At 28.0% G+C, this 17,881-nt stretch overlaps 1 protein-coding gene across 12 annotated transcripts in view; it reads left to right on the top strand.

Moving 5' to 3' along the window:
* by (focal adhesion protein tensin) overlaps positions 1–17,881 on the top strand; it is a 752,581-nt gene that overhangs the window by 286,719 nt on the left and 447,981 nt on the right. For 2 of the 12 annotated variants that reach the window (XM_075355562.1, XM_075355560.1), the window contains exon 1: positions 5,073–5,336. The exons of 6 other annotated variants lie outside the window; for them this stretch is intronic. In XM_075355562.1, the coding sequence (XP_075211677.1) occupies positions 5,313–5,336 (24 nt within the window). In that variant the 5' untranslated portion in view covers positions 5,073–5,312. Of the gene's footprint in view, positions 1–5,072; positions 5,337–14,702; positions 14,736–17,881 lie in introns of those variants that run through there. 4 more of the 12 variants (XM_075355570.1, XM_075355567.1, XM_075355565.1 and 1 more) reach the window with 2 other exon arrangements.

Here is a 17,881-nt window from a genome sequence, read left to right as displayed (position 1 = left end):
AGTGGATTTTCAATGGATATCCAACTCGTTCACATTTCCTTGAAGGAGGATCGATATATCTTTATTCAGGATGAGAACAGAAAAATCCGAACAGTTTCAGCACATTGCTACAAATATTGTGGAGCCTGCATGAGATTATATAATTCTCTGGCTTCTGGCTGATTTCGAGTTCGATTCTTAACAAGGGTTTTTTCCTGTTTAGCCTTTGGAAACCGCCGTCAAGTATTACTTCTGAGGATGAATGATAATGATATGTACGATTGTAAATGAAATGTAGTCTTGTACAGTCTCAGGTAAACCATATCTGAGGTATGGTTAATTGAAATCCAACAACCAAAGAACACCGTTATCCACGATCTAGTATTCAAATCCGTATAAAAGTAACTGTCTTTACTAGGATTTGTACGTTGGAACTCACTTCGAAATTAGCTGATTTGCGATGAAGAGTTTAACCACTAGACCAACCCGGTGGCTTAATTATTTATTATTTAAATAATTAAACTCTTCATCGCAAATCTGCTGATTTCGAAGTCGAGAGTTCTAAGGTTCAAATCCTAGTAAAGGAGTATTTACTTTTATACAGATTTGAATACTAGATCGTGGATATCGGTGTTCTTTGGTGGTTGGGTTTCAATTAACCACACATGTCCGAAATGGTTGACGTAAGACTGCAAAGACTACACTTCATTTACACTCATACATATCCTCATTCATCCTCTGAGGTAATCCTGACGGTGGTTCCGGAGGCTAAGCATGAAAGGGGAAAAATAATTGCAATAATTACCGAATTTATTATTTAAATACTCAAAACATTACTGTGTTAATTAGTCAAAGTTAGCGAAAATAGATTAAGTTTGGTTAAATTATATTTATAAAATAAATAAATATAAATGGTTATAAAAATGGTAATATAATGTTTATATAGGCTGATATTAAAAATAACCCAAAAGTTTGCAATTTATTGGTTGACCGGCTTATACGTAGGAACAAAAAAAAAGTTATTTTCCTTAATATTTCTTCAAAATTAACAAAATAAATTATTTACGTTATAAAACTAAAAATTGGGGGTATTATGCAACTTCTACATCTTAAACATTATTATGCAACGAACTATAAATTCCAAACTCATTACAAAGAATATTTAAATATTAAACTGTTACTACAGTATGTAAATTGGAATGTATAATAATATTAATAATGCAAGACTTTGTAATATGTGATAGTTCATAAACTGTCCTTAGGTACAGTAAAATTTTGTAGTTACAATTTTATTTCTTTTTTAAGCAAATTTTCTTAAAACTTGGTAACCTTGTTTAAATATAATTAATGTTTGTTAAAAATCTCTTTAAGTACACTAATCTTACAGAAAATAACAGCATTCCATATATAATTTTGTCAGAAAGCAAGGAAATTTCGTTTTCATATTTATCATTTTACATGAAAGATAATAAGTATATTTGATGGCTGGCTTAATTACGTTGGAAACCTTTCTTTCTTTTTTCCTGTTTAGCCTCCGGGAATTACGTTCAGGTATTACTTCAGAAGATGAATGAGGATGATATGTATGAGTATAAATGAAGTGTAGTCTTCAGTTTCAGTTCAACCATTCCTGGTGTGATTAATTGAAACCCAACCAACAAAGAACCCCGGTATCCACATTCTAATATTCAAATCCGTATAAAAGTGACTCTCTTTAGTAGGAGGACTTGAACACTGGAACTCTCGACTTCCAAATGAGCTGATTTGGGAAGATGCGTTCACCACTAGACCACCCCCGGTGGGTTACGTTGGAAACTAAAAATCATCATCCTAATCCCCGTTGAGGAAGACACCACCCACCTTGTAACGATTCCGTTCACCACCCACCCCACCTTTCATACCCCTGATAACCTGTTCATTGATTACATACTTTAATCATCAGCTTGGCCTCAGTGATGTTTACATCAATTATTTATTTCTCAGCATTTGCCTTCGATGCAGACTTCTTTTGGATATCTGTCCTGCTTCGTAGCTCTTACAATTAGCTAACCGAGCTTGCGGGAGCGCGTTCCCCGCGCCTAATCTAAATACTTCAGTTAATCCAAGAAATATAAGCTAAACAAATGACTGTTAAAATCTAACTTATGAAACTGGTCTAATTCAGTGTAAATCTTATACCGTACAAAATTATTGATTTGCAATTACGGAAATTTTCACCTAGTTCTGCCCTTAGTTAAATACTGCAATCTTATATATTACTCTAAAAATAAAATTTAAATCAACCATTAAACTGGGCTTCTGTTCTGATCCGCCGGGAGTAAAGTGAAGCCTTTCGCTTCCACAGAAAGTCATCACGTAAAAAAAGGAATTTTGATAAATTTTCGGATTATTTTTAAACGTGTAGATTTACATTCAAATTTAAAAAAAAAGTTCGCAATACTATTTTCCACTTTATTAGTGATTTTTAAAGTTATCTTAAAATAACATAAATTAACTGAACAAAATTAGGTTAAAATACGGTAATAAAATGTAGCTATGATTTTGCTGTTCTCTAGAAATTTCCTTAGAATATTACGATGTAAATATTATTACGTAACATTATGTTAACGATCATTATGTATTATTATTTATATTTAATTGAGGAAGTCAGGAAATGAGTATTTAATTTTTAAATAATTTGTATTATTTTTATTATTATAAAAACAATTTGTTATCATTTAATTACACCAGATCTCTTCATTATCTTTTTTATCTTTATAACATGATATGGGTCATATACTATTTTCTCCCTTTTATTTAATTTAAATTATTAATATAGTTTTATTACTTTCCGGCTTTATATCATATAAACTAAAGTTTCGTATCTTAAGGAAAAAAAACATAAAAAAGTATATTTAAAAAAATTACGTTTGAATTTCAGTGATCTAAGTCTAAAAAAATTATTTTTGTGAGACATAAGTTTGTGCGTAGGTTCGATTCTACGTATGTTAACCTGTATTTGGTTTTATAGTTCTGTATTCCCTTGGCAAGGTTTCTTCAAACTTTGTAGACAGGTACTACCTTATGTATAAAAAAATGTTTTAAATTTTTGCAAAAATTGAAAAAAGAATGAGGGTGTTTTGGCCAAAATAAAATTTCTAACTTTTACTCGGTCACTTAGGAAAGGTTTTTCTTACAATAGTTGGAAGTTCTTTTTATCGAGACCACAATGTAACAGAAAAATTTATTTAATTTTAACCTCTTTTCAGAAAAATGGCTTCATATTTTTCATTTTTTTATTTCATTTTTTAGGTGTATCTTGCTTCAGAAAAGAAATTAATAGAATTTTTCCATCTATTTTTTCTACGACCACTATAAATTTTTTTGCCCATTTCACTCCAATGGTCTGTGGTAACAAAAAAAATGTATTTTTAAAATTTTAAAAAAATTGTTTTAAATTTAAATCCATTACGAAAGTTACGAAAAAAGGTATTTTTTTAAATTTATTATTACTACTTAGTTATTTTTTTTTCAATTAATTTTATATTAATTAAAGCTTAATCCCTTAAGTTAATTCCTCTCCTTGAGAATGGGAGCCCCCAAAATAATTTTTTTTTTTTTTATTTTTCAAGAACATAAAACAATAATTCTGCCATTCAACTTTCATTAAGTCTACCACAAGTATAAAAATGATTTTTTTAAAAATTTATTTATTAAACTGTTTTACTATAAAATAAGAAAGAAATATTTTTACATAAAATTGAGAAAAAAAGATTACATAATTTTTTTTTTCAATAAAAAAGAATTATTTTATCATAAAGATATAAATGATAAAGAAATAAGATTTATCATAAAGAAATGAATTGCATAACTTAACCCGCGTTGCCGGGAAAGTTATTCAATTCATTGGCGATGTTTTTTTAATAATATGACGTATTTTATAACAAAAACCCATTAAGATTTTAATGTCTAATAATTTTTATTTATGGTAGGTACATCAATTGCCTATTATAAAAATTTGTTCCTGTAATTCAATTTATAACATCCTGTATAATTTGATAAATTTATATCGTAAAATTTAATATAGTGTGGAAAAAAATTTTAATTAAAAAAAAAATATGCGTGCATTAGTCTGAATCTCTGAAAATTAATAAATATTCTTTTATTATATTTATAATTAACTTGTTACAATTAACATCATTTTGAAAACAATTTATTATTTATGAATATGAAACAGGATTGAAAATTATTGATTTTTTAATTAAAAACCTATAAGATTTACAAAAAAAAAAATATATATATATAATTTTTTATTAATAAATTTATATCCTGTTATTAAGCAACAACAAACTAATTTAATCTTTAGTTTTTATTCGAAGTGGACTGGATTTTATTTAATTTAATATAGTAACGGCAGACAAGTTGCTGAACCACTTGTTCTGTCAATGTTAAGGTCATATGAATCTCTGTTGTTAAAGTGATGTTTATGTACTCTGTCTCTTTCTATATATATAAATATATAGAGAGAGAAAGAGAGATGGATTAATTTGTTTAATGTTATTGTCGAACTGAAAGAAACATAGTATTTTTCATATTATTTAATGAAATGAAATGTTCTTTTCTTAATCAGACTAATGTTTGAATTACCTTCACTGTTAATTTATTTATATGATGTTATTTTTTCAGTAATAATTATTTTGGAAATTTTCTGTAAAAAAAAGTTCTAAAATTATATTTTGATGGATATTATTAAATAAGATTATTGTAAGTTTTGTTAATTTTCGAAGGGTAAAATTGAATTTTTTTTTTTAAATAGAAAGCCTTTGGCAAGTTTTGAGTTTTGTTTTTATTTTCTATTCTTTATTGCCATTATAATAATTTATTTAATCTATTACGACATTAGAAATACAGTTTTTACATTACGTAAAACATTAACGAAATATTGCTTGCGTGTATCAGAATCAAACGAACTTTTGGTTTGTTGTTGATTAGTTTATGTTGATGTTAAAAAGGTATATTTGGCAACACTGCTCTGCGAACTGTAGGCGGTCGTGTTGTGCCGTGTGCTCGGAGTACGGAGTATCTAACGAACTTGTCAGGCAGTCACTCGCGCGCTACGGCGGCGATTAGTTGTATTACGTATTAAGTACGATTGTTATGAATAAAAAAAGTGAGGTTTTCTTTTTGCCTTTGCTATCTAAAAGTTAACAGTGCCGTGTCAGTGTTATCTTTCCTCGCAATGGAAAAGTTATTATTTAAACAAACTGTGTCGTTCTATTTTAACATTATGTTTTCAATCTTTATTTATTAGTGATAACAAGTGTTTGATAAAACTTATTTTTTTATTTACAACGATGGTTGATAAGGAATATTCTCAGGTAACTATTATAAATACACTATATCTATTACCTACTTCAAAGACACTAGTAAAAATAGGTTAGGTGTGCAGTGCTTTACGTTCTCTTTACATTATTAATATTATTTTTTTTTTACATATACAGCTGATAATTTTTATACACGTACCAATTTCAAAATTAATACTTTATTATTATGAAAATGATCAGCATATTTTTTATAATGTAAATTTTTTTATTCGTTTGTTTATAAAAAAACCTATTCGTTCGAAACTGGAATATCCACGAAAGCATTCTGAATTGAAGTTGATTAAGACCTATTAACTTAGTTATTGATAATTTTAACCTACGTTAATTATATTTAATAAAAATAGAGAAATGGTTACTCTTTTACGTTTAACAATTTTGTTGCAATTGATGTTCTTATATATAATACGTATTAAGGTTATACATAATTTTTTTCTTCTCGGAATGAAGTAAACAACCTTAACTTTGAAAATATTTATTGTACTTTATAGACGTCAATGTCGGTTTAACATAATTCATGACCTTGCTTAATGTCATTAGTATAGATGAATTTTCTTTTCTTTTTTTTTTAACTGCTTGCAATTTATTATATATTCATATATATTTTTATGATGATTATTGCAAGATAAGTATAATTATTAATCATTTCATACAAATGTCATATCTTTAATGTTTTAACCTAACCTTAAATAATTGATAAAAATCGAATTTGTGAAATTATTATATAAATAAGCATGGTTTTTTTTTTTTAGTTTTTTCAATAACTAAAACGCGTGGTACTTACGTATTAGCCCGTCGACCGTAACCATAATGATCCCGAAACTTTGAAAATACTTCAAAATTACGGGATCATCAACACATCATTAATTTTTGGATATAAATTAACCAAACATAACCTACGTTCGCTAACCTCGTCTAATTAACATTAATGTTTTGATTATTTAAATCATAAATAATTGCAATAATTATTGAATTTATTATTTAAATACTCAAAACATTACTCTGTTAGTCAAGGTTAGCGAGCGTACGTAAGTTTGATTAAATTATATTTATAAAACAAATAAATATAAATGATTATAAAAATAGTAATATAATGGTTATATCGGGTGATATTAATAACCCAAAGGTTTGCAGTTTATTGGTGGACGAGCAAATACGCAAGTACCAAATTGATTATATATAGGATACTAACTAGCATGCCCGTCTCAGCTTCGCCCGCGTTATATGGTAACTTGCATTTCCCGTCACGGTCAGGGGATATTTAGCCGGTAATTGCTCGCTTCTCCATCGTAATGTTACCAGATCTTATAAACACTGATTCAATAGTGGAAGCATAAAACGTTCTAATCCTAGTAAAGGCGATTACTTTTATATGAATTTGAATACTAGATCGTGGATACCGGTGTTCTTTGGTGGTTGGGTTTCAGTTAACCACACATCTCAGGAATGGTTCAACTGAGACTGTAAAAAAAACACTTCATTTACATGCAATGCATGCCATCTTCATTTATCCTTTGAAGATATAGCTTACAGTGTAAGGTGTAATAGGTTAAACAGAAAAATAAAAAAATGTAGCATAAAAATGGCAATAAATATCTCATTTAGTATTGTCGGAAATGGGGAAAATTTGTAACCATTGTTTGAAATTTTTCGCACCTTTCATCATCCTTTTTAAAGTCGAATTTCGATAAAGAAAATTGTTTTTTTAAAATTATTTTACAATCTAGAAAATTATTTTTAGATCTTCACATAAAGATTACACACGAAAAAACAATCTTCATTTGTTATATTAATACCTTCATTTGTTGCAGTAAATTTTTTAAAAAATATGAAATCTGATGTTATTCCATTTTAAACCTTAAACTCGGAATTACAAAAAAAATCAAGAAATTGGTTTTTAAATATTCACTTGGATCGTTACATACACCAAAAATCAAGTTGATATCTTCATTTGTTACCCGTGAATTCAAAAAATAGTAAATTTAATTTTTACCTTATAAACTCCTATTTTCAAAAAAATCCTTTCTTATTGTGCACCTACATCATGAGAAGAACGTGTATATAAATTTTCATCAATTTATCTTCATTAGTTTTTGCTCGGCGTTGATAATCGGTGAGACACATGTCTTTTAAATGTGTAGATTATAATCATTTTTTAAAATGACTTCTATAATTATTCCTAATGTTGTTATAAATTAATTTATATGTATTACTACGTGATCACTTGATTCCAATTATTTATTAATTATTAAAAACTATTATAAATTGTACCCTACCGTATATAAGGTAACAATTATTCGTAAAAATTGTATGGCCATTCTTAAGATTGAGCAGATTCAGAATCAGGATTCGAATTTCATTTAGAATTTGGGGCTTGTTTACATTAAAAGTATTTTTCTGACAGATGTAGTTTTTCTAAATTTATTTTATTCAAGTTATCTTACTCTATTCTATTCAGAATTAATTTGTTTAAAAGTTTTATGTATTTATTACCTATTTAACTAAGTCACTGTACGTCAAACATAAAAAAAACGGGGTTTTTACTTGGTTTTCACCCCAGATTTCTCAGAAACTATTGCAGATACAGTTCTGGGACCTATTTTATTACATTTTTCTGGTCAAAAACCATAAGAAATCACTAATTTTGCCCCTTAAATAACATTCTAAAAATTTCAGTCCGACCTCATTTCACCGGAGTAGCTGAAATCTGAGCGAACACGAAGCGTTTCTGAAAAACACGCAAACGAAGCATTTTAGAACATGTGTTTATATAAACTTTTCCCATTATTTTCACGAGTAGATTAAGTTATAAGAGTCCCGGGAGAACTTATTAGTCTATATATAATCAGCATGTCAAGGTCATTCTACTTCATGTTATTTACCCCTGTAAGGTGATGTTTATCTCAGGGACCTTATATATGATGAATATCATTCTCTCATGTAAATTAATGTAATTGTATCTAGGTACTTTATAATAGTTCGAAAATTTTTGTATGAGAAACATTGTGTTATATGTAAGTTTCTTCCAGTCAATTGGAAATACTTGGTTCTACACTTGTATGATTAAAAGTGATAATAGTCGGATTGAAAAACATTTCCTTACATATGAAAACTAGTTTGCGTGACATGCAACTAAAATAACTTTAAAATAAATTCCTTTCTTCTTTATGTTTGCTCATTATTGAACGAGTTACTTCTTCATTGCATGCAATATTCTTTCCTAAAATAGTTTTGAAGATTAGAGATAAATTTTATCACATTTGTCGTTTCACTGCATATCACAAATATGTTTTTTCCTTATTGCAGATACTCCTACTATTCTTTAGGTGTACAATTTTTTTTTTTTTTATTTCAATCAATAACCACTATTATGGTCGTAGAATATACGCCCTACATTTCTGATTGATTTGTGTTCCAACTTAGTATACTGTAACTGTCTACATCACGCAATTTACCTCGGGCATCGAATGACGGACGCTTCTTTATAGGTTATACATTATACTTAGTATTTCTTATAATAGATGTACATCCATATATAAGCGCAGAACTTTATTATATAGTTATTAACTTTTTCTCTTTTTTTTTTATAGATGTGTCTAATAATTTTTTTAATATTAGTTATACCTATTTAGGTGTATTCTCCTGTTCTCTTTATTTAAATTGTGTTTTATTATATAAATATTGTACGTTAGTAAATACTTATATAAAGATTTAATAATTTAATATTGAGTTTCGATATTTTAAACATATCCATTTCTTTCTTATTACTTTAGTAACTTAGACTCCACATATCTTTAGATAGTTAACGATATTTAATATTTCTATTAGAAGGAAATAATTTTTATAATTATTTTTGCAAAATTTTCAGTATTATTATTTTTTTATTTCCTTATCCGATCTACGTTTTAGACAGTTTAGTTAATCTTTGTTTGTTGTACATCATGTATTTTATTTAAATGAAATGCGTGAAATGACGGGGAAAATTTGCCATCTTGTTTATGAATATGGTGAACAGTGTAACATGTTGTCAATCTGCTTGTTCGTTTTTTTATGTGGTTTTTTCTTTGTATAGAACATCTTAGAGATTTTAAATAACTGTTTAAAAATTAATTTTCTTTTTTAAATATTACTCATTAATAAACAAATCAATAATACCAAATAGATAAACACTAGTCAAGCATTACATCTTTGCCAATACGTTTGAAGCTTAATAATTTGCTTCATAATTAAAACATTTTATTTAAAAAAAAAAAACAAAATAAAACATACTAATTGAAATAACTATTACTTGAAAATGATAGCTTATGGAAAATTTTTGATAAAAAACCCTCAAATTAGAATCCAGTAAGGAAAAATTACTTAATAGGGCAATTTGGTACTTACGTATTAACGCCACCGCAGCTACAGCTTTATTTAAAAACAAAGTAGTCAATCGGATTTCGGTGGAAAATGGGCCGATATATAACATAGATTCAAAACAGTCTCTTTATTAATTTTAATAAATGGTTATTTATATTTATTTATTTTATAAATATAATTTAACCAAACTTAACCTACGCTCGCTTCGCTCGCTAACCTTGACTAATTAACAAGAGTGTTTTGATTATTTAAATAATAAATAATTGCAATAATTACTGGATTTATTAAATAAATACTCAAAAAATTACGGTGTTAATTAGTCAAGGTTAGTGAGCGTAGGTTAAGTTTGGTTAAATTATATTTACAAAATAAATAAATATAAATAACCATTTATTAAAATTAATAAAGAGACTGTTCATTTTCCACCGAAATCCGATTGACTACTTTGTTTTTAAATAAGCTGTAACTGCGGTGGCGTTAATACGTACGTACCTGCAATTTTTTTAGGAGTTCTTTTGACAGTTCACAGGACTTTTTTGACAGGCGTAGTTGTGTGAGGTTAAAAAGTAGTTGGATTTTCTTTTTTGGAAAATAAATTAGAATAACAAAATAAAATTTGTTTTTATAGTAGAAATAGTTTTTAATTATTATTGTTTTCATTCAGATGTAACTGATTTTATGTTGTATGTCCAATTATAGTAATTTATTTTCTGTTTAATAGTTGTAAATTACGTGAAATATACGTTCTTTAGCGTGTAAAGTAATGCCAAACCTGACTGGAATTGGAACCTAGAACCTTACGAATGAAACACTACCATTTCGTCTCGTAAGTCACGTCGGTTGTTGTTTAAGCTAGTTATTTTGTTCCAAACTTATCAGCACATATGTATTTCGATATAGTTATATGAATAAATAATTCATGATTTCAGCTGAAGAAGGAATTGTTAAAAATCTATTTATTATCTTTTAAACATGTTTTTATTTTAATAATATTTTATTTGAAAATTTTTATATACATTTATCTTTTCCACCACTTACGATACGTGTTTTGAAACTTCATTCGATTATTTTAACTTCTATCGATTAGTCTTGCATAATCATTACAAAGCTGGTGGACCCCAATCCATGTGTACCCAGAATTAAAATACCAATATTACAAATTTAAAGAATCTTCTATGACGAAGCCTGGGATTCTCAAGGAAAACCTCGTCCGGAAGGACGGAGAGTTGTGGAAGTGTCGAACTAAATTACATAAATCATTTAGTCAAATTTCTTTTCTGATTGACCTTTTACTTAATCATAAGTCAGAAATATTTTTTTTACGTTTCAAATATCTAACGACGGTCCCTGACCTTCTGTTTAAGAAAGTATTATTTATGATTAATCCGTTCAGGATGGCTTTTTGAATAAACATTAAAAAAAAATTAAATGAATATTTTTTTGTACTTTTAACAGTGGATGCATTGCAACGAGAAAAAACTGTTTAATTTGTTGCACGCATTTAATTTGGGAAGAAATTAATTTAAATAATAAAAGTAAAAAATAAAAAAAACATTAGTTGTAAAACATTAGTCATATCTTGTAATATATTTATGTTGCTTATTAATACTAATTCCTTCTTAGGCGATGGCGATTGTAGTCTTCAGAAAGAGTCATTTTGTGTCTAAATTAATGATAACGGTAACTTAATTTTTAATGTAGAAATTTTTTATCGTATTTTAATGGAAGGTTCCCATGAGATGTAATCTGTTTACCGTAGAAATAGCGTGTAATTTATCTAGATAAGTAAGAAAAACTAAAGAAATTTAATTGTACTCTACTCAACAAATCATTCTGTTTCATTTGTCTTAAAATAAGCTACGTTTTTCTTTCTTGTTGATAGACCTGGTTCACTGTAACAACTGTTTGATATTAGTAACGAATTCTATTAATTATATTGTTGAAAGATTTGACGATTGTAAATTACTGTGTATTTTTTATATCTTTTTTTTTTGTACCTTTTATGTTGTTTACGTACTCTAATCTTAAGCTGAAATTTTGTTTATTCCTTACATTTGAAGATGATTTAGCCTGCAGTTAATCATTTAATAATATTAAATTCAATTATATCAGCTATGAAATGTAACGAATGAAGGTATAAGGTATAATTTGTGTGTTAAATGAGCATTAATTACTTCAAGGTTAATTTTTGTTACTCTCTAATTATTTTTTTGCGTCCTGATGATAATTATGTTGTACGTTACCAGAAAACGAATTACTCACTGCGCAAATTAATTTTCTGTAATTAATATTTGTTCGGTGAATTTTTTGTTTTATATTTGGAATTTGTTCTAATTTTTGTATAATTTTGGTATGAATCTAATTTTTCCCCGATTTGGTTTGTGTTTAGACCTGTTGAAAATTTATTTCCATTAAAATAAAATACAATGTAAATAAAAAAAATTTTTTATGTGAAAATTAAGAATCGATTTATTATTATCGTGCTACGGAAAAAATGAAATAATATATTCAATTTCTTAGATACTATGCAATGACATGATGAAAATGCAAATTAATGTAATTTTTATTTTCGTCACGAAGTTGTTAACATGGTTGACAAAGAATACACATTGCATTACTCTCGTGGAATGCATTTACTAGATTGACACTTTGTGACCGATTTGTATTTTAAATTGTCACGTCCGTATTGTACAATTTCTTAAGCATTGAGGACACCATATTACCACCACATATATGGTTCCGTGAAACATACCATAAATAGCCAGTTAAATTGCTTCCCCATACTTTTGGCCATATGTATGCGTATATTTGCTTATTGGAATTGTCCCATCCGGTCTCCCTGTGTTACTTATTGTATGCCTTATGTGTGGATGACGTAATTTTTTTTATATAAAAAAAAAATTATTTGAAGGGCTGATTAGTGATTTTTATTTACAGTATTCAAATTTTTTTTTTTTAATTGTTTAATTCGACCTACGTGATAGGAAAAAACGTGTTTTGTGTTTTAATAAACCTTGTACTTTTTTTTATATATTTGCTGAGTTGCAATTTATATAAATATGTTAAAAATGTGAACATTCTGACCACTTAACGCTCTAAAAGTGTCCCGTTTTTCTCCTCCTATTTCCCCGTAGTGCATTTTCAACGCTACATAATTTTGTAGAATCTATAAAAACATTTGTGTTAGGATATAATTAAGAAGAAAGTTTTACAATCTATATATATAAAAATCAATGTTTGTTTGTCTGTCTGTTCCAACTTAACTCGAGATCTACCGGACAGATTTGCCTAAAATTTTGCACACCTACACTTTGAAGCCCTGCGGTGAAGGCTAATTTTTTTGGACCTCCGACATAACGAAATTTAAAACACTTTATTTCTTCCTTAAAGCTTATTTAATTTTCAAAATGACTTTGATTTTCAAGAAAAATGTAATTTTTATCTAACATTTTTTTTCAACATTGAATAGATTAATTTTGAAAAGGGCTGAGGTTTTAACGTACAGTTATTCCTAAGTTTCAATTGATTAAGCGCACATGCATATGTAATTTTTACGATTCATTCATTTACAATTTTTTACAGCTGTTTAAAAACATAAATAAATAGCTGCTTTTGTTTATCATGTGTGTGTTACTAATTTAAAGTGTGTAAAGTTTTTAACTGCAATCTTTTAAATTCTGTGATTTTTTTTCAAAACATCATACCATGCCTAAAAGACATTCTTCAATCGGGAGATATACAAAAAAAAGCACGTACGATGAAAACTGTTCGCGCGGCAGAGACTGAAGACGAAATATAGTCAAGATTGGAAAGCGACCGAATACACACAGCCCTCGCTCGACTGAAACAACTGAGCAACGGGAAATGGGATATGCCACCGTTACTGTATGTGTGACCGACTGCACCTGCCTCCAGTTACTTGACTAATAAATATAAAATAAAAAGATTGACCACCACAGGAAATGCAAGTAACCATATAGCGCGAGCGAAGCTGCGACTGGGAGCTAGTATACAATATTTTTTTTTAATTTTCGAAAACTATAAAGTGTTGTTCAAAAAAGAAGTTATCTTTGATATCAGCTAAGATATAAATTTTATTTTTGATCTCAAGACTGTGGTTTATAATAAGAAAATATAAACACGGTCTGTTAGAAAATATTTCATAAGCGAAAAAGAATAGTATAAACTTTTACTTTTTCGTACAGCTGTTGTATTCTGTGTGAAGCGATTGAATTCTTCTCTTACACACGGTCGAGATTCCCACCATTTTTGATGGAAGTACTTATTTTCTAAACGAAAATTATTCCAGTCCGTTTTTTATAAACTTGTACGTACTGCGGTAGTGTTTTTAAAATTAATTGTTCAGTGAAAAAAAATCTGAGAACTTAAGTGTTTACTATCTTGATAACGATATTTGAAAAATACTTATAATGTATTTAAACAACATTTAAATCTCTGTTTTTAGATGCATTTAAACAGTTATCTTTTGTATATTCTCCTAAAGATGTTAGAAAATTTGCAATTGCACTTTTAGGAAGACAAATAAAAAATGGGTACGTTTTACGTAATATTCGCAAGTTTTTTAAATATTTCCCCAGAATAATACATAGAAAAGACCAAGCTGTAATTTGGTGTGAGAAATTAATTTTCACATCATGTCGTTCGTAAAATGTCCCTCCTTAAAAACAAGCTTTCCTTCTTTAGTGCGTACTTCAGTATAATAAAGCAATGAAACTGCTTACTACTGTTTAACTTATGTAAACTACTTATGCTTACTGTTGAAACTTTTTGAACTTTATTATTTTCTCATTCGTTGATAGTAAAATTCCAAAGATCGAGATAAACCTTGTACACTTTGACATGATCGATGAATCATCGCTATGCATATTATTATGTTTTCTAGTGTTACGTACTCCGATGGCCCTACATTCAGTTGCTTTTGTACATCATTTTATTGACATGTACATTGTTAACAGCCAGCGTCTATATTTTGCAAATTTAACACTTTTTACAATGCTCATGAGTCATATTTATCAGGTATTTAAAAATCTATTTTTTTATTCATATTATAAAATAAAACACTTGAGGTTGAACTTATAACTAATTATTAAAAAAAAATTGTAAAATATCACATTACATAAGAAATTATAGCCTGCTTTTAATAGACTTCAAAAGTGGTGGGTACGTAATCGACACATATATATTTTTGTTTTATTTGTTCACGCATAACAGTTTTCCTATTATTCCGAATTAAATAAATCTTGTTGCAGTCGACACGCAGCAACAATAATTATTTCAATTGATGCTGCTACTTTTCGCGATGTTACCATGATGTTGAAAAAACCTTTCAGACAAAAACCTCTGTGAAATTGACAAAACGCCTTCCGGCTGGTAGATGGGGGACAGTGGGAATCCTTATATTCTATATGTTTGCGTCATGTTAATGTTATATGGTCTTCTGTAGGGCATGTAATGTGAGTTCTGCACAAGATATGTAGCACCGTTAATAAATTCATCAAAAAACTAGATATCTTGTCTTAAACTTTTCAGACTCAATATATTCTTATACTATACATAATATACATCGATAGGGACAGTGAGAATCTTATAATTCTATAGATGTACATCACATTACATGGTCTTGATGTCAGTTCCACTTTTCTTCTTTTTTTTTAATAATTATTTATCTTAAATATGGATGGACACTTTGATAATGATAATAATAAAAATGCAAATCATAAAAAATACCCTTTTGTTTTTTAAATCATTAATGGATTAGGGATCTCTCACATACCAGATAAGGGTTTTCTTATTCGAATTCTTAGTAAAAGTATCTAAAAAAGAATATAAGAACTTTGATTTTACCTTGACATTTTATTTTATGTGGGTCCATTAGAGTTCAAAACCAGATATGAACTTGAGTTCCTACAGCTTCAAAATAACAGTACAATTTTCACAGAAAATACTGAGGTCAAATCGGAATGCTAAAGAAATTTTTAGAAAATGTCAGTTAAATAATATCCTGTCAATTAATAAAATATATGTTCTTTTCTATTTTACGTTTTAAATTTTTTTTAATGGGAAAATAATTCACCGTATTTCCTCTTGATATGAATCAGTTTTATATTATATATTATTGACGTTACAAAGTATTGTATTTAAATAATTGTTTTCTTTTACTTGCATATTAATGAATTGCATTAATTAAATAATTTTTTCTATACTCCATTAGTTATCCATATATTATAAAAGGTTTAATTATACTTTTTTATTATTTTTTTGTTCATATAATTCTGAAGCTGTTTATTATTAAAAATAGAAGAACATATGTTAGAAATAGCCAGAAGGTTACGAATAACATAAAATATTACCTATTATGATCCTTACTACGCTTCCTACAATTATATTCACGTGTGAGTTGATGTGTCGTTTAGGTGATATGTTGTATCTTGTTTTTAAAAGGGAGAAGGGAATGTTGTTTTTATTTGAGGGGAGAGAATCAGCCCCAGGCGCCATCCCAGATAGTGTCCTATACTTTATATACAGTGTGAGTGGCTTTTAGAACCTCTCAACATTAGAGTTGTTGTAATGGTATGTTTCTTATGTTAGTACCGTCTGGCATATTGAAAAAACTTAAATACCTGAATAATTTGTTTCGGAGCTTTTGAAATAATGCATTACTTATCTTTATTCATCAATTTTTTTTAATCGTTTTATCCTAATGTGTAGGTACCATAATTTAATGAAAGACCAACTGTGTCAAGTCTTTAGTTGTTGATAACCTGAATTTATTATTATTTTTAGAGATATAGAGCAGTGATTCCTTTTTTATCATGGTCGATGGGTCACTGAACGCTTGAGTGGCTCTATTTGCGGAAAGCTAAAAGGCTATTTAAAATTAAATGTATTAATACTATTAATAAATAAACAAATTTATTGTAATGATAACAAAGAATCTGTAATTTATCCTCAAAAGTATCTACGTAAGAAAACATCGTAGCTTGTTTGCAACAAATTTGAGAAAAATTTTTTAGTTTTTATAAAAAAGTAGTATTTTATTTTTGTATTATACAACATTATCCTTATATTATGTCCAATCATTATCTTTTTGAAATAGAAAATTTATTTCCTCAAAGTTTGTCTTTTATGCTAATGCAAAGTATGAACCTCTTAAGCTTAGATTAAACAAATTTTAAATATTAAACTTCGCTTATTATTTTTGAACATTAAACACAAAAACGTCTGGCTTCAATACGTATCGTATTTCTTTAAAAAGAAACTTTTCTAACGTTGTAATGAGTTATACTTTTATTCCTTTAAGTAAAGTTGAATAATTTCTTCTTCTTAAAAACTTGAATGAATTTTCAATGATATTGTCATATAACAGAAGTATTAATGACAACTATCATTAAGACTTTTGTGTATATATTACCGTGGAAGACCCCGAGATTATAGAATGTTAATATTCTCGGTTGAATGTCGACACATACCAAAGTTTGTTGGTGAAAAACCGAAATATTTGCTTATCTTATTATTATACATTCGGACTTTCGCCGGTATTTGTTCACAAACACTGACTGATAAGCTCAGGTGGGGGTCGAAAGACAACTAGAAATTTAAAAAAAAATCATCCAATACTAATTTCTATGGTTAAATATACTAACGTATATATATTAACGTTAAATATACAAATTATTTATGTTACTCTTCAACATTGGAGGCGATTAATCAAATTCACCGCATTCAGCACGCAACTGATGATGAAAGTTGAATAAAAATATTTTTACAAAGAATTGAACAAAAAGCAAACCATGTGACCCATTTATTTGTATCGTTAACATATTCTGTGTATCCTGATTTGCCCTTTCAATTTATAAAATGCTGAAAATTTGATTAAATTTCTTATAAATGCGGTGAATGTGGTTAATTGCCTCCAATGTTGGAGATGTATTTTTAACGTTAATTATACGAGGTTAGCGAGCTTAGTTTATGATTGGCTTAAATCTAAACTAACTTTTCTACTTATTTGTACGAATTAAAAGATGTATTGTGATCGCGAGAAATTTCGGTTTTCAGTTTTGAATGGAAATATTCATTTTGATCATCACTGAATCCATTTTGACTAGTTTCGGCGTAATGACTGTACGTACGTATGTATCTCGCATAAATCAAAAACGATTAGC

The sequence above is a fragment of the Lycorma delicatula genome, chromosome 2, assembly GCF_047948215.1.
Source record: "Lycorma delicatula isolate Av1 chromosome 2, ASM4794821v1, whole genome shotgun sequence".
NCBI classification, from domain to species: domain Eukaryota; kingdom Metazoa; phylum Arthropoda; class Insecta; order Hemiptera; family Fulgoridae; genus Lycorma; species Lycorma delicatula.
The sequence above is the reverse complement of the archived record's forward strand: the minus strand, read 5'-3'. Positions and strand labels throughout refer to the sequence as shown.